The sequence below is a fragment of the Pongo pygmaeus genome, chromosome 13, assembly GCF_028885625.2.
Source record: "Pongo pygmaeus isolate AG05252 chromosome 13, NHGRI_mPonPyg2-v2.0_pri, whole genome shotgun sequence".
Taxonomy (NCBI): domain Eukaryota; kingdom Metazoa; phylum Chordata; class Mammalia; order Primates; family Hominidae; genus Pongo; species Pongo pygmaeus.
Genome location: NC_072386.2, coordinates 114651748 through 114668846, shown reverse-complemented (window position 1 = coordinate 114668846; position 17099 = coordinate 114651748). Strand labels below are relative to the sequence as shown.

Below are 17099 nucleotides of genomic sequence, written 5' to 3'. Positions count from 1 at the left end.
GGGGCAAAGGCCCAAACCAAAAAGCCATCTCCAAAAAAACAATTAATCACAGACAAGGCCCTGCACCCGGAGCAGCAAGGGACCACTGCACCCCCTCCTCCCGCTCCAGCCGAGGACGCACAGTCTGGAAGCCCAGGGGGCTAATGTACCTTCTGCGAGGCCGTCCGGTGCTTAAGGCTCGCTATTTGCCCAGCACACAGAGATTCAATCCAGCTCCCGGCCGTCGAGGCCGCGCACTTTCCCCCAACCCTACCGGGGGCGCTTCGTGCGCCGCGCACTCACCAGCGTTGTAGGCCGCCAGATCCGCACCGGGGCCCGGGCTCTTACGTTTCCTCGGCCGCCCCTTCTGCACAGTGCCCACGCCATTGTAGTAGGGAAGACCCAGAGGGTTGGCCCCTGCTGCGCCCAGCCCCGCGCTCTTGGCCGCCGCGGCTGCAGCGGCCGCCGCTGCCACGTCAGCATGGTTGAAGTGTGCGGGGTACTCGCCCTGCAGCAGCGCCTCGAAGTGCAAGCGGCAGTAGACCAGGCTGTCCTTCATGCCGAAGTGGTCGCCCGTGGTCAGCATCTTGTTACACGTGGTGCACGTGAAGCAGTTGAGGTGATAAACCAAGTCCCGAGCGCGCATCACCATCTCCGAGGCCGAGATGCCCAGGTGGCAGCGGGCGCAGCGCTGCACAGAGAACCGCCTGTAGGGACCATGGAGGGAGGGGCTGTGGGAACACACGGTTGGGTACCCCCCTTTTCCTCCTCCAGGTGCCGCTGCTGCTGCGGGGGGCAATCCCCTCCTCAAGACGAACAACCCGGCCTTTATTTGGAGGATGGCGGGGGAGAGAGAACTAGATTTTGACCCAGGCCTGGTCCTGTCCTAAAATAGTTTCCCTTAACACACTCATGCCTACAGAGACTTCTACTTCACCCAGAGTCTCTGCAAGCCCTAGGAAAGCCTTTACCTGGGAGTGGAGGGAGACACTTACCACTTACCCCCTCCTCAACCTTTACTCCTCCCTCCAAACCAGCGCCTGGGAATCCTACTGACTTTTATAATTTGGAAGAAACACAGAGACAGGGAAAGAGAGAGAGACACAGATGCAGAGACAGAGACAGAGAGAATATACATAGACCCTAATCTTAAAACTGGGGAGAAGGAGAAACCGGGAACTTGGAGTCTCCTAGTGATTCTGGTTCTTTGATCTTGGCCACCTTTCACTCCCATTTTCTCAAAAGACCTGGAAATGCACCCACTCCCACAGCTCTCTTTCCAACTGTGTTTCACTCCAGCTTGGGCTGCCTAGGTTTGGGGGTGCCTGTTTCTATAACCTCAGATTAACTCAAGAAACTTCAAAGAGAGAGGGGAGCAAGGATCCCAACTCAAGCTTTTTTGTGGTCTAAGCTCCGAGCGGGAGGGCAGCTTCTGCTTTTTTCTGGTTCTCCTACTTCGTAGCCTTTCCAAGAGCTCCCCAAATTGCTGCTTTAAAAGGTTATCACCCAACTTGTGCTGGCTTGGAGAAGTTGAGGGGGGGTGGGGGGAGTCCTGAGTAGTGAACCCTCTCCTGGGACTAAAGGGAAAGGAGAGAGCCAAACTGTAAGATTGTGCCTGAGATTGGGGGGAGGGGTCCTGAGGGGCAGTTTGGTGGGGGGGCTACCTGTAGTAGTCTTCCTTGCAGTAGATGCTACCGTCCTTGCTGAAACAGGTGAGCTCCGACTCCAGGTTGAGCTTGCACTCGCAGCACTTGAGGCAGCGCATGTGCCACTGCTTGTCCACCGCCAGCAGGTAGTAGCGGTCCGAGATCTTGCCCCCGCAGCCGGCGCACAGCGCGGCGCGGTCACTGCTGATGGACGGCATGGTCTGCGAAGGGAGGGAGGCGGAAGACAGCAGCGCCTGCGTCAGCCAGCGGCCCCTCCGCCGCCGGGAAACCGGCACCCACAGCTCCCTCTGTGGCCTCGGCTAGCCCTGAACGCGGAGGGGGCTGCCAGGGCATGTGGCGCGCTTCCCCCCACCCCAAAAGGCCCATTTCCATTTCTGGGCAGTTCAGAACCCAGGCCCGCCTGCGCAGCCCTAGTCAGCCACAGGCCCAGGCCGGGCTCCTGGCCTAAATGGCTCTGGTGCTTACCTCTCTTCCTTCCAGTCCTCCCTGTCCTTTCCCCCAAAATGCTCGGGCTGTGTTTAGGGATCAGGACAGCTACTCCAGTCAAGCCCTCCAAGAGCTTTCCCTAAACTGCTTCTTAAATGAGCCACCCGGGGGATAAGGTGACCATTAAGTCACCCTCCACACAGAATCCTCTTTGGAGAGACAGCAGAGTTCCTGGGCCCCAGCTCCGGTAATCCCTGGATCCTTAGGCCAGAGGTTAAGGCCAGGACAAGTCAGCCAACTTCTGGCTCCTCTGCCACACGGGCTGGGGCCCTCTTGGGTCCGGGGATGAGGTGAGCGGGGTGCAGGGACACCCTCAAAGTCCCTGGGTGAAGGACAGGTTCAACCCAAATCCCTCCCTATCCAAACTGACCAGCAGAGAAGGTCTAACCGAAGAAGGGCTCGGAGGCCGGGAGGACACTGGGGCCGCTGCTCCTGCTCCCGGAGCAGAGAAGCTTCTCCCGTGCTCCCCACCTCCGCGGCCTCCTAAAGGTCACTTCTGGGCCCGCTGGTAGGGCAGTGGCTGCTCTTCTGGCCCCCAGGGAGGTCTGAGGCGAGGAACTGCCTATTTGGGGCTGGGCCCGCGGAGCCAGGTGTAGAGATCCAAATGGAGTCTCCTACGGCGAGGGCCAGGCCGGAGCCTGAGCTCCCAGCCCTGGCCTGGCTAAGTCTGACCAGTCAAGGGTCTGGGGACGCGATCAACGACAAATGTTGGCCCCGAAGACTTCGGCCTCTGAAACCGCGCTGGGGGTTGAGGGGGATCCCCGATTGCCGGAAAGCTGGGAGCGGCCCAAGCCGGCTGGAGCCCCAGTGCTCCCGGCTGGTTCGCCTTTCCCTGGCGCCGCCCGCGGCGCCGCCAGCAACCGGAGCCGAGAGGTGGAGGAGAGCGCGGGGCTGTCGACCCCGGCACCGGGCAAGGTGAGAAGGGAGCCGCCCCGGGCCGCGGATGGGACTTCGCTTCCACTTCGGAAGAAACGCTCTCCTCTACCCCCAGGGCCGAGATTTCGGTTTCAACCTTGTTTCCCTTCTGCGTCCCAGCAGCCGGGTTTCCCCCGAACCGGGAGCCACCGGCCTTGCATTCTGACCGAGGATCCCCAGCACCCAGTCCCGTGCGGCACGAAGGACGCTCCCCAAACTTCGGGGAGCAGAGGCGCTGACTGGCCCGGCCCCATCCCAGCTCTCAGCCCCGACCCCACAGCCGCGCGCCTACCGTCTCGGTATCGCCGCGGTCGATGGCGGAGCTGATGGCGGGAGCCTCGCTCTTGGCCCTGCGGTCCATCTCGTCGATGACCCCGTGCACCTCGGGGCCCGACAGACTGTGGAACAGCATCGCGGCGGGACCGGCGGGGCCGGGGGCGCGGCTCCTCCGAGGGAGGGCTTGCCCCCCGCCTCAGCTGCCTGGCGCTCCTGGCGCTAACGGGCCCGGTGCATCGCCACCGCGGCCCCGGCCCCGCCCGAGCTCGGCTGCGCCCCCAGGCCGGGCTCCGGGCCCCGGGCGCTCGCGGGGCAGGACGCCTCCCGCCGAGGCGCGGGGGCAGCTACATTGCGGGGCGCCTGGGCGACGGCGCCAAAGCCAGAGTCACAAGGGCACGGGACAAGCGGGGCGGGGGGAGCAGGAGACTAGGGCAGAGGTCGGCGCCCGCCGCGGGCGCTTTCACGCCGCGGGCATCGCCCGCCCGGCTTCAGCGCCTGGGGCGCAAAGCAGGGGCGCAAACTCTGCCCGAGGCGGCGACGGCTGCGGTCGGGGTTCACCCAGAAGCTGCTAGGTGCCCGCGGCGGCCCAGCTGCCTGGACCCCTCCCCTCCCTGGGGTGCGCCCCCAGCCCAAGGCGACCCTCTTGGGCGCTGAGTCGGCGACTGGAGTAGGGGTTTCTCCGAAGCCTGCGAGCCGAGTCGAGCCACCGGGAGAATTGAAGAGGAGGAGGAAGAGGAGGAGGAGGAGGCGGAGGAGGAGGTGGGGGAGGAGAAAAAAGAGGAGGAGCAGAGTGGGAGGAGGAGCCGCCGGCCGCGGGCCCAGCCGCGCGCAATGCTCTCCAAGCGCGCGCCTAGCCCAGCCCCGGCTCTGCAGTCCGCGCCAGCGCAAGCCTCCGCGCCTTTTCTACAGCCGCGCCTGACATCACGTCCTGCCGCCGTGCCATTGGCCGCTCGGCGCCCCAGGCCCTGGTAGCGCGTGCTCCGGGAAGGCGGGAGACCCAAGAGGGAGGGGAGAGGCAAGAGGAGCAGAGGAGAGTCGAGATGGTGGGAGCTGGTGGGCGAGGCTGGAGGGCGGGGGTGGGGGGGAGGCAGGGAGGAGGGAGAGCGCGGGGTTTGGAGTTTTTAAGATACGAACAGCTTCCTGCGATATCTTCAGAAAGGAAAATTAAACCCTCTATCCTAAGAAGGCGCAGCAAGGGGATGCTCGTCTCACTGCGGTCTCCCCTCGGCCTGGAGCCGCGGCCTCAGGCACCCGCCTGGGAGGCCCGGGAAGGCAGGCCTGTGACAGAGTTGCAAGAGCCTTCGGCCGGCTGGCCGTTTCCCATCGAGCTCCGCCTTCGGCCCGGGCTCTGCACAGCGGGCTGCAGGCGGCCGCGCAAGCCTCCTGGGTACCCGGCTGAGCCTGAGTGGCGAGACCGGCGAGAGCTGTGACTCCCGGGGAGGGGGGCCAGCCAGCATATCCACGCTCCAAGCCCCCTAGAGCCCAATCTGCAGCCCAGCGTGTAGCTTCTCGCTCTTCCCGGTCTCTCCCCAGCCTGGAAGAGTGGGGGCGAGCATGGCTTTAGGAACTCAGAAAGGCCAAGGTTCGAATCCTAGCTCTGCCATTTACATGCACTGTAACCTTAGACAGTGACTTATCCTCCCTTAGCCTGTTTCTGACCTTTATAATGGGAGACAAAAAGCTCTCCTCCGCATGGACGTGATGATTGAAAGAGATTGTGGATGTAAAATGCCTGGAACATAGTAGGCACTTAGCAAATTATTTCATCACTCCCTCTTGCTCCTTTTCCATTAAAAACTTTCTCACTCCAAGACACATTCGATATCAGTGAGGTTCTTAAAAACCACAGGCCTATTCTCTGCCCACTGGGCACACCATGTCTCAGACCCCGCTGATGGCGCGAGTCCTCCTTACCCGCCTGGCTGCACCACCTCGCCAGCGGCCAACAAACTAGCGTGCTGGGTAAATCCCAACTGCCACCCCCAGCTTCCAGGCTTCAGGCTCACCCTAGAGTCTCCTGGGGACTGGAGGGAAATACCCAGGTGTCTGGTGGGGGAGGGATTTAGGAAATAAAATGATTGTAGACAAAAACTGAGTAAGCACTTCGGTTACAGAGTCCCATCTGGGTCTGCTTCGGAGGCAGGTTTGGCTCCGTCTAATAGGGACAAGGCGGGTGTCAGTCTGAAATGACTTGTTTGCCAGGACAAGTAAGGGGATAGTCAGGACCTGCGGTTTACCTCACAGGGTACAGAGTTGAGGCATGAAATCATGTTTTTCACGGGTGTAAGTAACTTTCACACACAAATATATGTGTACACAAATATACGTATGCGTGTAATGCCCAAGCACATGAACTTGTGTTCATGTGTGCAAATACACATGTTCATCTCTGTTGGCAATAACACAGCCAGCACGAATTTTATCTCTGTTGGCAAAATCACAGCCAGCACCACTGTAGAGCTAGGGTCTTACACATGCGCATCAGGTGTAAGTGTCTAGAGCTGGGAAGAAGGATGCAACTGCAAAATGGTAAATTGCACGTTATACCTGCACTTGCGTGCTCAGGCGATTCTACTTAAATCACTGCAAGTGCTCCTACGAGGTCGTTTTGCATATTTGAAAAAACTTGAAGTTACAATTATATGTGTGTATTCTGCATGTGTACAGATGCCCCAACGCGAGGGAAGGACCACTAAACCCAAAGACGCGCGTGCCCGTGTGTTCACACAGACGTGTGCTTCGGCGCCTGCACACGGCCGGCGCGCAGGCACGCGGACGCCTACACGAATACATAGGCATGTTTTATTGACGCATCTGGGGCACTTTCTTTCAGAGAAAGTAAGGAATGAAAATCCAATCTGAGAGTCACCAGGGTTCATCTGGAGGTCGCCCAAGGGGTAGAAAAAATTTGTAATGACGCTAGAGTGTTTGTCCTTGGTGCAACTCCACTCCCGGGAGGGCTGGATACAATACGTTTGAAAAGCTCGAGGGGCTGCCTTAGGATCTGGGGGCGGGGGGTGGGGTACTCAGCAACTCTTGCCGCGGGCTGCTCAAGAAACGTGGAAACACACCCTGCGACTTTCCACTCCCTCATACATATAGGCACGCGATTCCGTCGCCACCTCTCGGACCAGCGGCCCGCGTCCAGCGCTGGGCCGACCCCAGATACCCAGGCAGTCGGGATTCCCGCCCGGTGCGCTTGTCTATTCATCCCTCTGAGTCAGGCTGGGACGCGCTCCGTCTGTAAAAGGCTCAAACGCATCTCCCGCCGCGGGGCGGGATCTAGGCGCCCAGGCCCCGGGGTCCAAAGGCCGGTAACTTTGCTAATCTCCCCCAGCGGCGGGGAACGTCGCGCAACCGCTGAGCCCTGTCCGCCGAGACTAAACAAGGAGAGGAACAGGCTGTAAACACACATCCTGACACGTGAGTGACATTTACGCGGTGCGAGAAGCTGCAGCCAAGGGAAAGGCAAGGGGTGGGGGGAGCGGGCACCGACAGGTACGGAACCTTCGCAGGCGCCGGAAACGGCGGCCCCTCGACCTCCCCCTCCCCCCGAAAGTGGCAACGAATCCCTAAGTCCCCCGAACCTGCCTTTTGTGGGAGGTGACAGGTGAACGGAATTCAGGTCTGGCCACTCTCGCCGCTGCCTACCTCCCCACCATCTGCTTCCTCGCAGACAAGCAGACCCGGCGCATAATGAGGTAGCAGCCTCCAGCCGGCCACCGTGACTAACTCAGAACAAAAGCGCTCCCTCCACGCCTCCTCCAACAAAGGGGCCACCAGCCCCGGCGCTCCCCGAAGGCTGCGGGGCTCCCGGCTGCCGGCTGCGGAGCTGCCGCGCGCAAACTTCCCGGGGCTCCCGGGGCTGCCGGCGCCACGGAGCCGGGGCCGCGGAGGGAGGAAGCGCAAGCCGCCCGGAGAAAGTGAAGCCAGACCCGGCGGGGGAGACGGGAGGGAGCCGGGCGGCCGCGGAAGGAGGGTGATTGATCAGTGCGCGGTTCCCGGCGCTCTGTCCCGTTATTAGAGGCGGCCAAAGCAGGGCCACGCAATAACCTCGGAATCGCCAACTAATTGACGCTGCAGGCAACTACTTCATTGTGCGCGCTGGTTTTATGTCTTCATAGCCGGTGATTGACAAGGTGTAATTAGTCATCTCACTCGGTGATAAACATGGGCACCCTCCTCCCGCGGCATCAGGCCGTGTGTACCAGCAGAGGAAGCGATAGTTGACGCTGATATACCATTAAATCAAAATGAAGACGTTCAGAAGTGTGTGTTTGCTGTGGCGCTGTGATGGTTTATTTCTCAAATACGGCACCAACAGATTTACTTGATTTGCAAGTTAACTACAACATTAACTGGTTTTATTTATTTTGCCTCTTCCTTCCTCTTCCTAGGCAGGGATGTTGCTCTTGGAGAATGTGAAGACAGTTTGCTTCTTGACAAGCGAGCGAACGGGCGCCCAGATTTTTGCAGCCTTTCCGAGTCTCCCCCGAGGGAGAGGCGGCAGAGAAAACGCGGGATTTGGGAGCCACTAGGGAAGGATCCGCGCAGGGGAGCCGCCCTCCTTGGCCCCAGACCCGCCTGCCTGGGGCCCCCTTTGCTCACTGCCAATGTATGGTCTGAAGCTCTGAGGATGGTGCTGGGGACTGGGGTCGGGGGAAGCCTCTTGAATAATAACTGCAAAGAAGAAAGAGGCGAGAACGTCTCCCTAACCTTGAAGCAGAAAGGACTGTGTTCTTAAAGCTGTTGGCTGCAGTCACAGGGCCAGTTGCCCGCCTCTGTTCCCTGAGTAAAGTGTAACATCTTCTGTCCTCCTGGCTTGCTTGCACCATTCAACAAATTATACTCCTTCCTCACCAAAGTGGGAATGCTCAGGGAAGTGTGTGTGTGTGTGTGTGTGTGTGTGTCCCCTCTGCACTGAGGCTGCTGTTAGAGATGTTACCGATTTAAACCTTCCAGAAACCTGGAGGTTTACATTTTGTAAAGGGAGGGGACACTTCTGGACTGTCTCAACCCCAATTCTGGTTAGAGTGGCAGGGACTGAACAAAGCCACCAACATGCAAAAGTCCATCTCCAGAGTATCATGCATGCCCCCAGGAAACCCCCAGTGGGATGTGCTTCCTGCACTTTCCCCTTCTCTCTAACCTCTGTCTCCTGTTTGTAAGGCAGAGGAAGGGTGATTCCTTGCCACTGCACAGGAATGCAGGGTTAGGGTTATCTCCAAGAAAGGGTGGGGTGAGGCTGAGTCACAGGGAGAGCAGAAAAGCTCTGTATCTTCAATGAGGACCCCCCCACACACACACCTTTCCCAGGCTTGTGGGCCTCATTCAGCAAAGCAGGGAGTGTTTTATATTGATGCGAGAGGCTGTCAGTCAGCAGTAAATCAGTTCAGGCATAGCTATCTCTTTCTTTATGAAATCAGCTCATTGCCTTGGTCACACTACACAGAAAATCTGCTTATCACCGCTATCGACAATAAAAATTAGTGGAGCCTTAGTTGTTTCCGAAGAGGAACCCCGTGTCTGTGACACTAGAATAGATAAGTGGCTTGGCCTGTTGCAGGCGGAGAGAAGCCCAATTCCTCCTCCTCTTCTCCCTGCAGTGATCTGAACAATTCTGAAACCGCCTTCCTGGGCGTCAGCTGAGCAGGTTGGGGAACTAACCAGGGCTCTCTCTCTAGGGCCCTGTTAAATGCACTGAACTTAAAATGAAACACGAAGTGTGAATTTCAGGTTTGAACATGATGCATCAGGAAACATGGAGGTTGGCAGCCTTTTTCCTCCCTCCTGCTTTTCGGTAGCAGGTATTAATATTGTATTAAATGTTATGAGAAAGTAAAGGCTGCGGAGAGGAATGTGCTCAGATGCAATTTTGTCAAGGTTTTTATCTGTGATTATGATTCCAGATGTAGAAACTCCCGGAGGAGGGAAATGAGGGGCTGCTGGCATGTGACATGTGTTTTAAGGTGTTTGGCAGTGTTTCTCAAAGTGGTGACAAAATGTTCAATTTTATTACAGGGAATTGGTAAAAGAAATATGAATACTAGGTCAGAGATTGTTCACCTCAGCAAAAGGATTTACCATTATTGATTAGGGTGGGGAAAGTTTGTATCTAGGCCCTGCTTAAATCACATTGTCAACAATATAAATCTGTCAGATCAGATTTTTCTTAAAGAACAATTGTAACAAAATACACTATAGCTAATTGCATCCCCTCACGGCTAATTTCCACGCAATGATGTAAATTTCCCTGGAAGCAAAACCAAAAAAAGTAAATGTTGCAAAAAGATGCCATTTTTTCCCCAACTGGTATAACTACAGTCATTTATTGACAATCATTTCTTTTTAATCTAGCCCAGAATAATATGCAGTACTAGTAGGGCCATTTTGCTAACCTGGTTGCTCTGCAAGCCTTTCAGGTTGAAGCACAAAAAAAAAACAGCAACAAATTTCCTCACATAGGAAACCACATTTTGCTTAAAGGAGAATCCGAAAGATTTTATATGGAAAAAGTGGGGATGGGGGAAGAGGAGGAAGCAGATGAACCCTTGACTGGCTGACAACTCATATTTCCATGCACTTGAGACTACAAATTTTTCCTGTCACAGCCTTCTTCATTCAAAGGCATCTCTGCCATCCTTCTCTGACAGCAGGACACCTCTAAACTCCATTTCTAAGCACAGGTTTCCCCATAAAGCTTTTATGAGCTTCCCATACACTAACACCAATCGACTGGAGTGCCCAGCCAGCACTGACTGGAGGTGGGTTTGGTAAACATTTCTACATAACAAAAAAGGAGTTTTTAGCTAAAGATGCTGGACTTGGCTCCTCCTTGGGTTCTCAATCAGAGGACGAGGGTCTCTACCTACTTGCTGGAGCCACTGCTTTAGAGATCACCCCATGTCTAGCACACCATTCAGCCCCAGCCTCTCTTTAGTCCAGGCTAAAGAATGTTGATTTGAGCTTCCCAGCCACTGGCACTATTTTACCATCACAAAGCATACTAGGCTCCCAGCACAAAGTGCAACTTCCTAGGAAGTAAGACAATTCTTCTCCTAGAAGATGATGTAGGATGTGGTAGTTTTCCGAGGGGAACACTGAGGTTGCAGGGGAGGAAAAATGCCCCGTGTGACCACCATCTCTCCCCCTACACTTTCAACAGGACCCCTCCCATACCCGAGTCCAACTTTCCACTGGTTTGATTAGCAAATCTCTACTGCTTTGGGGAAGTTGGCATTGTCTCTTTAGGTGAGGAATGAGTCATTTCCCACATATGCTTCAGCTGAAGCCCAGTCTCCTGGCACCCCTCCCCAACATTTTTATTCTTCCATTAATTAAAACACTAATGTCCCATTGATTATCTTTGCATGAATGAAAATCATTACAAGCCCTTGCAGGTATATGAGAAATTCTGTTTGCTTAAGTATTCACACTTTGATTTCCTATAGGCTAATTTTCTCAAGCATAAAGAAATTCAAACAAAACAAAACGAAAACAAAAACAAAATCTCCTGGCACTTTGCAATAAAATATGAACGCTAGTTGTAATGAGCTTGTGCCGATCTCTTGCAGGAAGAAATGTTCAGATGGCCCTGTTTTAGTGCTGAGTTTTACTGTCTGGTAATGGAGTCTAGACAGTGAAGGCAAACGTTGATAAGTCATCGGACTCAGGTTTTGAATTTGTGTTTGTGTTGAGTGAGATGAGCTCACCCAAATTTACTTTTAAGCTACCATGTCAGCCCTCAAAAGTAAAAAGGCAGGGGACAATTGACACTATTTAGAATTTCCCAGCTACTTGGCCATTTCAGCTTGCATCTCCATTTCTGGGGGCTGCCATAATTAGAGCGATCTATTTTGCATTTACTTCTCTTTGCAAGCACTACATTATTCACTCTTTCCTGTGCTTATTAAACAGTGCCACCTGCACCAAATTCAACAAAGCTCTTCCATCAGTCGGGCCCAGCGAAGGATCCCAGACCATATATTATCATTAATTGAAGCTCAGTTGAATTGTTGACGATAGAGTCAACAGCAAAAGCAACACATTTTCTAGGACCTGTTTATAAAAATATTTTAAACAAAAAAAATGCATTCTCCAAATTGTCTTCTTTTACAAACTGATTTCATTCCTTCTGTACAGTAATTCAAGCAGCAATTAGCAAGTCTTTTAATTAATGAACTATTCCCTGTATGTCACCAAGGTGCCTGCAGCACAAATGTCTTCCTTCATAGGTACCAGCAGATGCAGTCGATAGTTTGTCCCCCAAAGCCTTAGAAGCTGACTACCTCGATAGCCCTAACACTAAAAAAAGGATGTGAAGAGCCAAAGGTAAGGCTGGAAAGCAGAGGACAATTTTCAGGAAAGTAGCCATGGAGAGTATGAATCCAGAGAAAGGGAGAGACGGGAGAAAGGGAACCAGCAGCAGAGGGGAGAGGCAGAATGTGAATGTCTAAAGACATCCATGGCTAAAGAAAGGCACAGAAAGTTTCTAGCAAAGATGGGACCATCTCTGAGCTTCAGCTACGTTATAAAGGAACTTTACTTCCTAGTGCTGATGATTTACACATTTTTAAGAGCCTCAAACCTCACTGTGGCTTGTTCTTTTAAAAGCTTCCTGCTTTGTTCAAAATACTGCTTATCTTTGGTATTGTCAACAGCTCTGCTCTGGGAGAGATTAATTAAGTGATAGGTCAGACACAATGAGGTGAAAGGGCATGTCCACCCAATCAGGACTGATTCATCCGTTTCTAGGTGGATCAACTTTTTTGAGGGATGCCAATTTTGGTTCAATTTCCAGGGGGTTTTATCAATAGGGATGCCTCAGCTCCTCCGGTGAGGGGCACTTAGCTGGTAAAGACTGGTCTGCAGATAGAAAAATCAAAAATCTACACTTTGTTTTTTTAGGATGTGGAAACAAAACATAACTATCAATTGTCTGTATGCTTAAGTTTTACCGATCTGGGAGAAGGCTGATTTCTAGAATCCTTTTACAAAATACAAAATAGCTAATTGGGTGGTTATAATTAAGATTGCTATGCACCACAACAAAATAAAAATAAAGAAAAAGTTTGCTTTATCTCCTCCTCCCACTGTTTTTCATTGCCCTTTTCTTTCAAGTCCACTTTTAATTTCTAGAAGGTAATATCAGAGAAAAATAGAAAAGAGAGAGAGAATGAAAAAGAAACAGAGATTTTCAAGGTGTCATCTCTTGATGGTGGAGAGAGAGAGAATGAAAAAGAAACAGAGAGATTTTCAAGGTGTCATCAGCTTAATTTTTCCAGACCAATTAGAGGTTACCTTTAAATCTCCATCCTTCACCCCTCCACACCTTTCTAAATAGATCTTTAGACTAGTGAGAAACTAGTTCATTGGGAAGGGTCATGTGGTTGGCTTACCAGGTTCCTAACCGGAAGGGTTTTAGGGACCTTAGACTCCACTCCTAGAAATGGCACCCTCCCAATCTCTCTGGCAGTCTAGGTCAAAATTGTGGTTCCAAAATTTTGTGTGTGTGTGTGTGTGTGTGAGAGAGAGAGAGAGAGAGAGAGAGAGAAGTAAACTCCCAGCCTGTGAATAAGGCTAGGCTCAGGTAAGGTGACTACTATTGGCAGACCCCAAACAAAACATTTGGAATATTTTTACTCTATTTTTGAACACTCTTGCAAATGAGCCTCACATTTTCCAAGGTATTTTGGGGGCAGGGAGGAAGTATGGGGGTGAACAATGGTTTGGGTTTATGCAACTGACCGGCCATTTCCCCTTCTCCAAAGAAATGTAGAAGGCTAGTTTCTTAACTATCTAGTTGTTTAAATCATCTGGGATCCATCTATATTTATAAAACTGAACAGAAATATTTAACAGCCTGATCAATAGCCATTGACCGTCAGTGCACCTCGCACCCTAACATGCACAGCTTGATCATGTATATTTGATCATTGAAAAATTCAAAGCATCTTGCAGCAGTGTATCAAGCTTCCCATAAAATAGTCTGCCTCTTTCTGTGGTCTTAAAAGAGTGTGTTTTTCTCTCTCCTGCATTTATCTATCTATCCACCTATTTATCTACACACACACACACACACACACACACATTTCCCTTCCTGGAGAATTTATTGCTCATATATTTGATGAAGAACAAGGTAATTAACTGCCTGCGAGGCTGTACATCTGGGCGGCACTTCATATCCATTGCAATAATAAAACACTTTTTTCACATTTTAGCAAAAGAAAGGCTAGTCCTGCCCACAGATTCAGAGGACCCCAGAGTCTCTGTCTGCAAAGTCTCCTTGTTATAAATCCTGCCTCCCTCTTAAGTGATGGCAAGCACAATTGCACCAAGGGGCACTAAGTTTATCTGTGCAAAAGCATCACTGGAAAAGCTTGTCCCTTCTCAGCGCTTCAGCATCAGCTTGTGGGGGTTTGAAACAGACACAGCTGGCTCCTCCAACCCCAGCCTGCTTGGCAGCAAACCGGGGCAAGAGTCCAAAGGACTGATCCTGTGAAGGGCCACAGGTAGAAGAGGTATATTTTGGGATCCCAAGGGTTGTTGTCTTGAGCATGTGTCACTAAGAACTAATTACTCCCAAAGGACGCGATCCTGCAGATTTTTCTGATATTCTGGGGTCAAAAAATGGATTCCAAGTTTCTCCAGAAGGTATCCCAGATCCATCCAAACTACTCCAAGATCCTGGGCAGAGGAATACAAGCTGGCACAAGCCTGCTCCAAGCCCCCAGCACAGTTCTTATAACTCCATCCTCAGAGACCACCCCTACCCCCCCCAGCCAGCAAAACAAATTACCTGCAGAACCTCCCATCTCGGGAGTCCCCTGCTCTGTATTCCCGACCGTGCCCCGCACAAATTATTCGGGGCCCTTCCTTTTAAAAGCAGCAGCATCTGGGCTGAGGCTCCCTCCTTTAAAGGGTTGGGGGAGACTTCATATGATAATATGTGTAATATGATATGGAATGACAGAATGCATGACAGTTGCCCATAATACAGAGAAGTCAGTCAAAGGACAGAGGGGACATTTGGATAATTACCATCTATTGGCTAGTCAATCACGCGAACAGAGAGAAACTGCACAAAACCCACAATGGAGTTGGGAAACAAAAGAGACCCGAGCCAGACTCAGGATTAACCGGTCTAAAGCGATCTAAATGCTTTTGTATCTGAAGAACTGAGGCTCCCGGGTTGCCCCCCCCCCGACACACACACACCCACACCAACAATCCCAGGGAACTAATTGCGGGGATCAGAGTTAAAGCTCTCTCCCTCCTTTCCCATTTCTCTTTGTAGACTGCTCACCACGCAGAAAAAAAAAAATGATTTCTCTCTCTGTGTTCATTAAACTATTTTAAAGTTAAAGAGGTGGGGGAAGGGGGTAGATGTAGCCCCTCAGTCCAGAAGCTGGGATTCCTCTGCCATCGAAGAGGCTGGGACAGTCTCGGTTGGTCTCAATTCTTTGTTTCAGGGTAAAGTCTTCCTTCCTTGCCCCGTGGAAACAAATGCCCCATGCACCTGGGCTGCGGCTGGGGAGCTGCCCCTTTCCAGCGGGCTGCCACGGATTGCTGGTGCCCTGCTTTGGGTGAGAGTCCCCACAGCTGGCCCCTGCACTAGAAAAACACAAGGTAGATCCCTCCAGCTGAAGACAAACTGGTCTGCACAGCCAGGATTACGGGGGTGAAGGGCAGCATAGGAATGGGTCTAGCCTTGGAAATGGGAAAGTGAGCCATAGAAGGTGGTTGCAAATTGTGGGGAGAGATAATTTCCTTTTAAACTGGGGAGTGAGAAAGAGGAAGAAAATCCTTCTAAATTGGAGGAGGGAGAGGATGTGCTTAATTGGGGAAGATGAATGGGAAAAGACTCCTTCTGCTTGAGAAGGGTGGCAAAGAGGTGATTCCTCAAAAGAGACACAGGAAAATAATGTCTATAAAATTTTAGGGATTCGGAGAGGATAGTGACAGAGGAAGAGAATTCCTTAAAAGAGAAAAAGATCTGGACAGAAGATCTCTGTACCTGAGAGTGAGACTCCCCCACGCTCCAGACAGAGCGGCAACTGCCAGCCACTTGCCACCAGGTCCTCCCTTTGACAAGCCCAACTCGCCCAAAGCCCTCCCGGCCCCGACGGGGCCCTCCAGCGCTCCCGGCTCGGTGGCAGCGGCGGTTCCCGGTCCGGGTCCGCGGGTGCCTGCCGTGGCCCTGCCCGCATCCCGCGCAGCCCTCCAGGCCCGTGGGGCGCGCCGAGGCGCTTCCTTACCTTGGCGAGTCCTCCGCAGCGGGTGTGGCCGGCTCTGCGGGCGGCCCCGGGCCACGGCCGGGGGGCGGGGGGCGGGGGTGCCGGGCTGGGGGGGAGCGGCAGGGTGAGGGCTGGGGACGCCGGCACGGTGCCCAGCGGGGGTGAGGGGGCCGTCGGCAGCCCCAGGGCCCTCGGGCGGGCCGGGCCGAGCCGGAGGAGGTGCGCGGCGTGCGGGGCCGGGGAGGGGCGCCGGGGCCCGGGCCGGGGGGCGGAGGGCTCCCTCCTGGGGCGGGCGGGGTGCTCCAGCCTGCAGGGCCTGCCCGGAGCCGGGCTAGGGGCGCGGGAGGGAGGCCCGGCGCCCGGGCAGCCGAGGACTGGGCGCGCGGATCAGAGGGGCCGTTTTTCTTGCCTCCGCTGACAAATCAATCAGGGCCGGCCGGGCGCCGGGAGCTGCCACCCGGGCTGCGGCGCGCGGCTCCCCGCTCGCCCCGCGTTGCCAGCTGCCGGCCGCCTGGAGTGGGCGCGGGCCGCGGCGCGGGCTGGCTGCGGTCATTAGGCTGCGGGCGCGTGCGGCCGGGGGCGGGGGCGGGGGCGGCGGCGAGCGCCGGGAGGGGGCGGCGCGGCGTCCCCCGCGTCCCCCGCGTCCCCCGCGTCCCCGGCCTCCCCGCCCCGCCCGCCGCCGTCCCGCGCCCGCTAGCGCTCGGCGTCCCCCGCCCCCCGCTCCTTGGCTGTCACCGGCCGGTCCCCCCGGCCGTCCCCGCCCGCCTCCCCCTGTCTCTTTCCATCTCCCGGTCTCCGCGGCGTTTCTCTGCCTCCTTCCTCGCCTCTCCCGGCCTCTTTGGCTGTCCCTGGCTCTCTTCCTCACTACCTCTCTCTTTTTCTCTTACCCCTCTCTCCTCGGCTGCTCTCACCACTTCCTCCCTCCCTCTCCGGCTTCCTTCTACCTCCCCTCACTCTCCCCCCTTTCTCGCCTTGCTCAGGGGGACTCGCTATCTCTTTCTCTGTCTCTCCTTGTAACAGCGGCCCCCAGGATGCAACTGAAGCCATTTCCCTGCTCTGAGACCTCGGACAAGTCACTCCCCGCCAGGGCTGCAGTTTCCTATCTCTAAAAGGAGTTGATGAGCAGCTCTAGGTGGGGTGGCGAAGGGGGACGCAGGAGGTGTCCCCTGCCTGTGGTCCCCAGTTGAAGTTCACTCCTCCTCAAATGCAGCGGCCACCCAGCGCTCGCTGGGTGCCATGTGTGCCCCACAAAACACCTTTCCTCAGCCTCGAGGACAAGTACCAGAGGCCAGTTCCGCTGGAAAAGTTAATGGTGGTTTCCTCCAGGGTCCCTAAAGCCCCTCCTGAAAAGTGACTGTGGTTCCCCTCCCCCTGTCCTCAGGTTTTGAGTGGGCACAACCTGAGCTGGATCTAATAGGCCCTGTCACCTGCTGGTTCCTTCCTGGTTGACACCAAGCAGAGGGGCAATGCTCTCTCCCTGTCCTTAGACCCAAGCAGGAGAAAAATCTACCCTCCCTTCTTCCCTCCCCATTCCCCATCA

The 17099-nt window shown here is 54.5% G+C and overlaps 1 protein-coding gene across 3 annotated transcripts in view; it reads right to left on the bottom strand.

Annotated features, from left to right (window-relative positions):
* LHX2 (LIM homeobox 2) overlaps nt 1-15972 on the bottom strand; it is a 34180-nt gene extending 18208 nt beyond the window's left edge. Inside the window, exons 1-3 of one of the 3 annotated variants that reach the window (XM_054501516.2) lie at nt 15581-15972; nt 1644-1846; nt 283-686 (exon numbers count right to left, since the gene is read on the bottom strand). In XM_054501516.2, coding sequence (XP_054357491.1) covers nt 283-686; nt 1644-1843 — 604 coding nt within the window. In that variant the 5' untranslated portion in view covers nt 1844-1846; nt 15581-15972. Of the gene's footprint in view, nt 1-282; nt 687-1643; nt 1847-3339; nt 4191-15580 lie in introns of those variants that run through there. The other 2 variants (XM_063649925.1, XM_054501515.2) reach the window with 2 other exon arrangements.
* Nucleotides 15973-17099: the final 1127 nt, after the last annotated feature.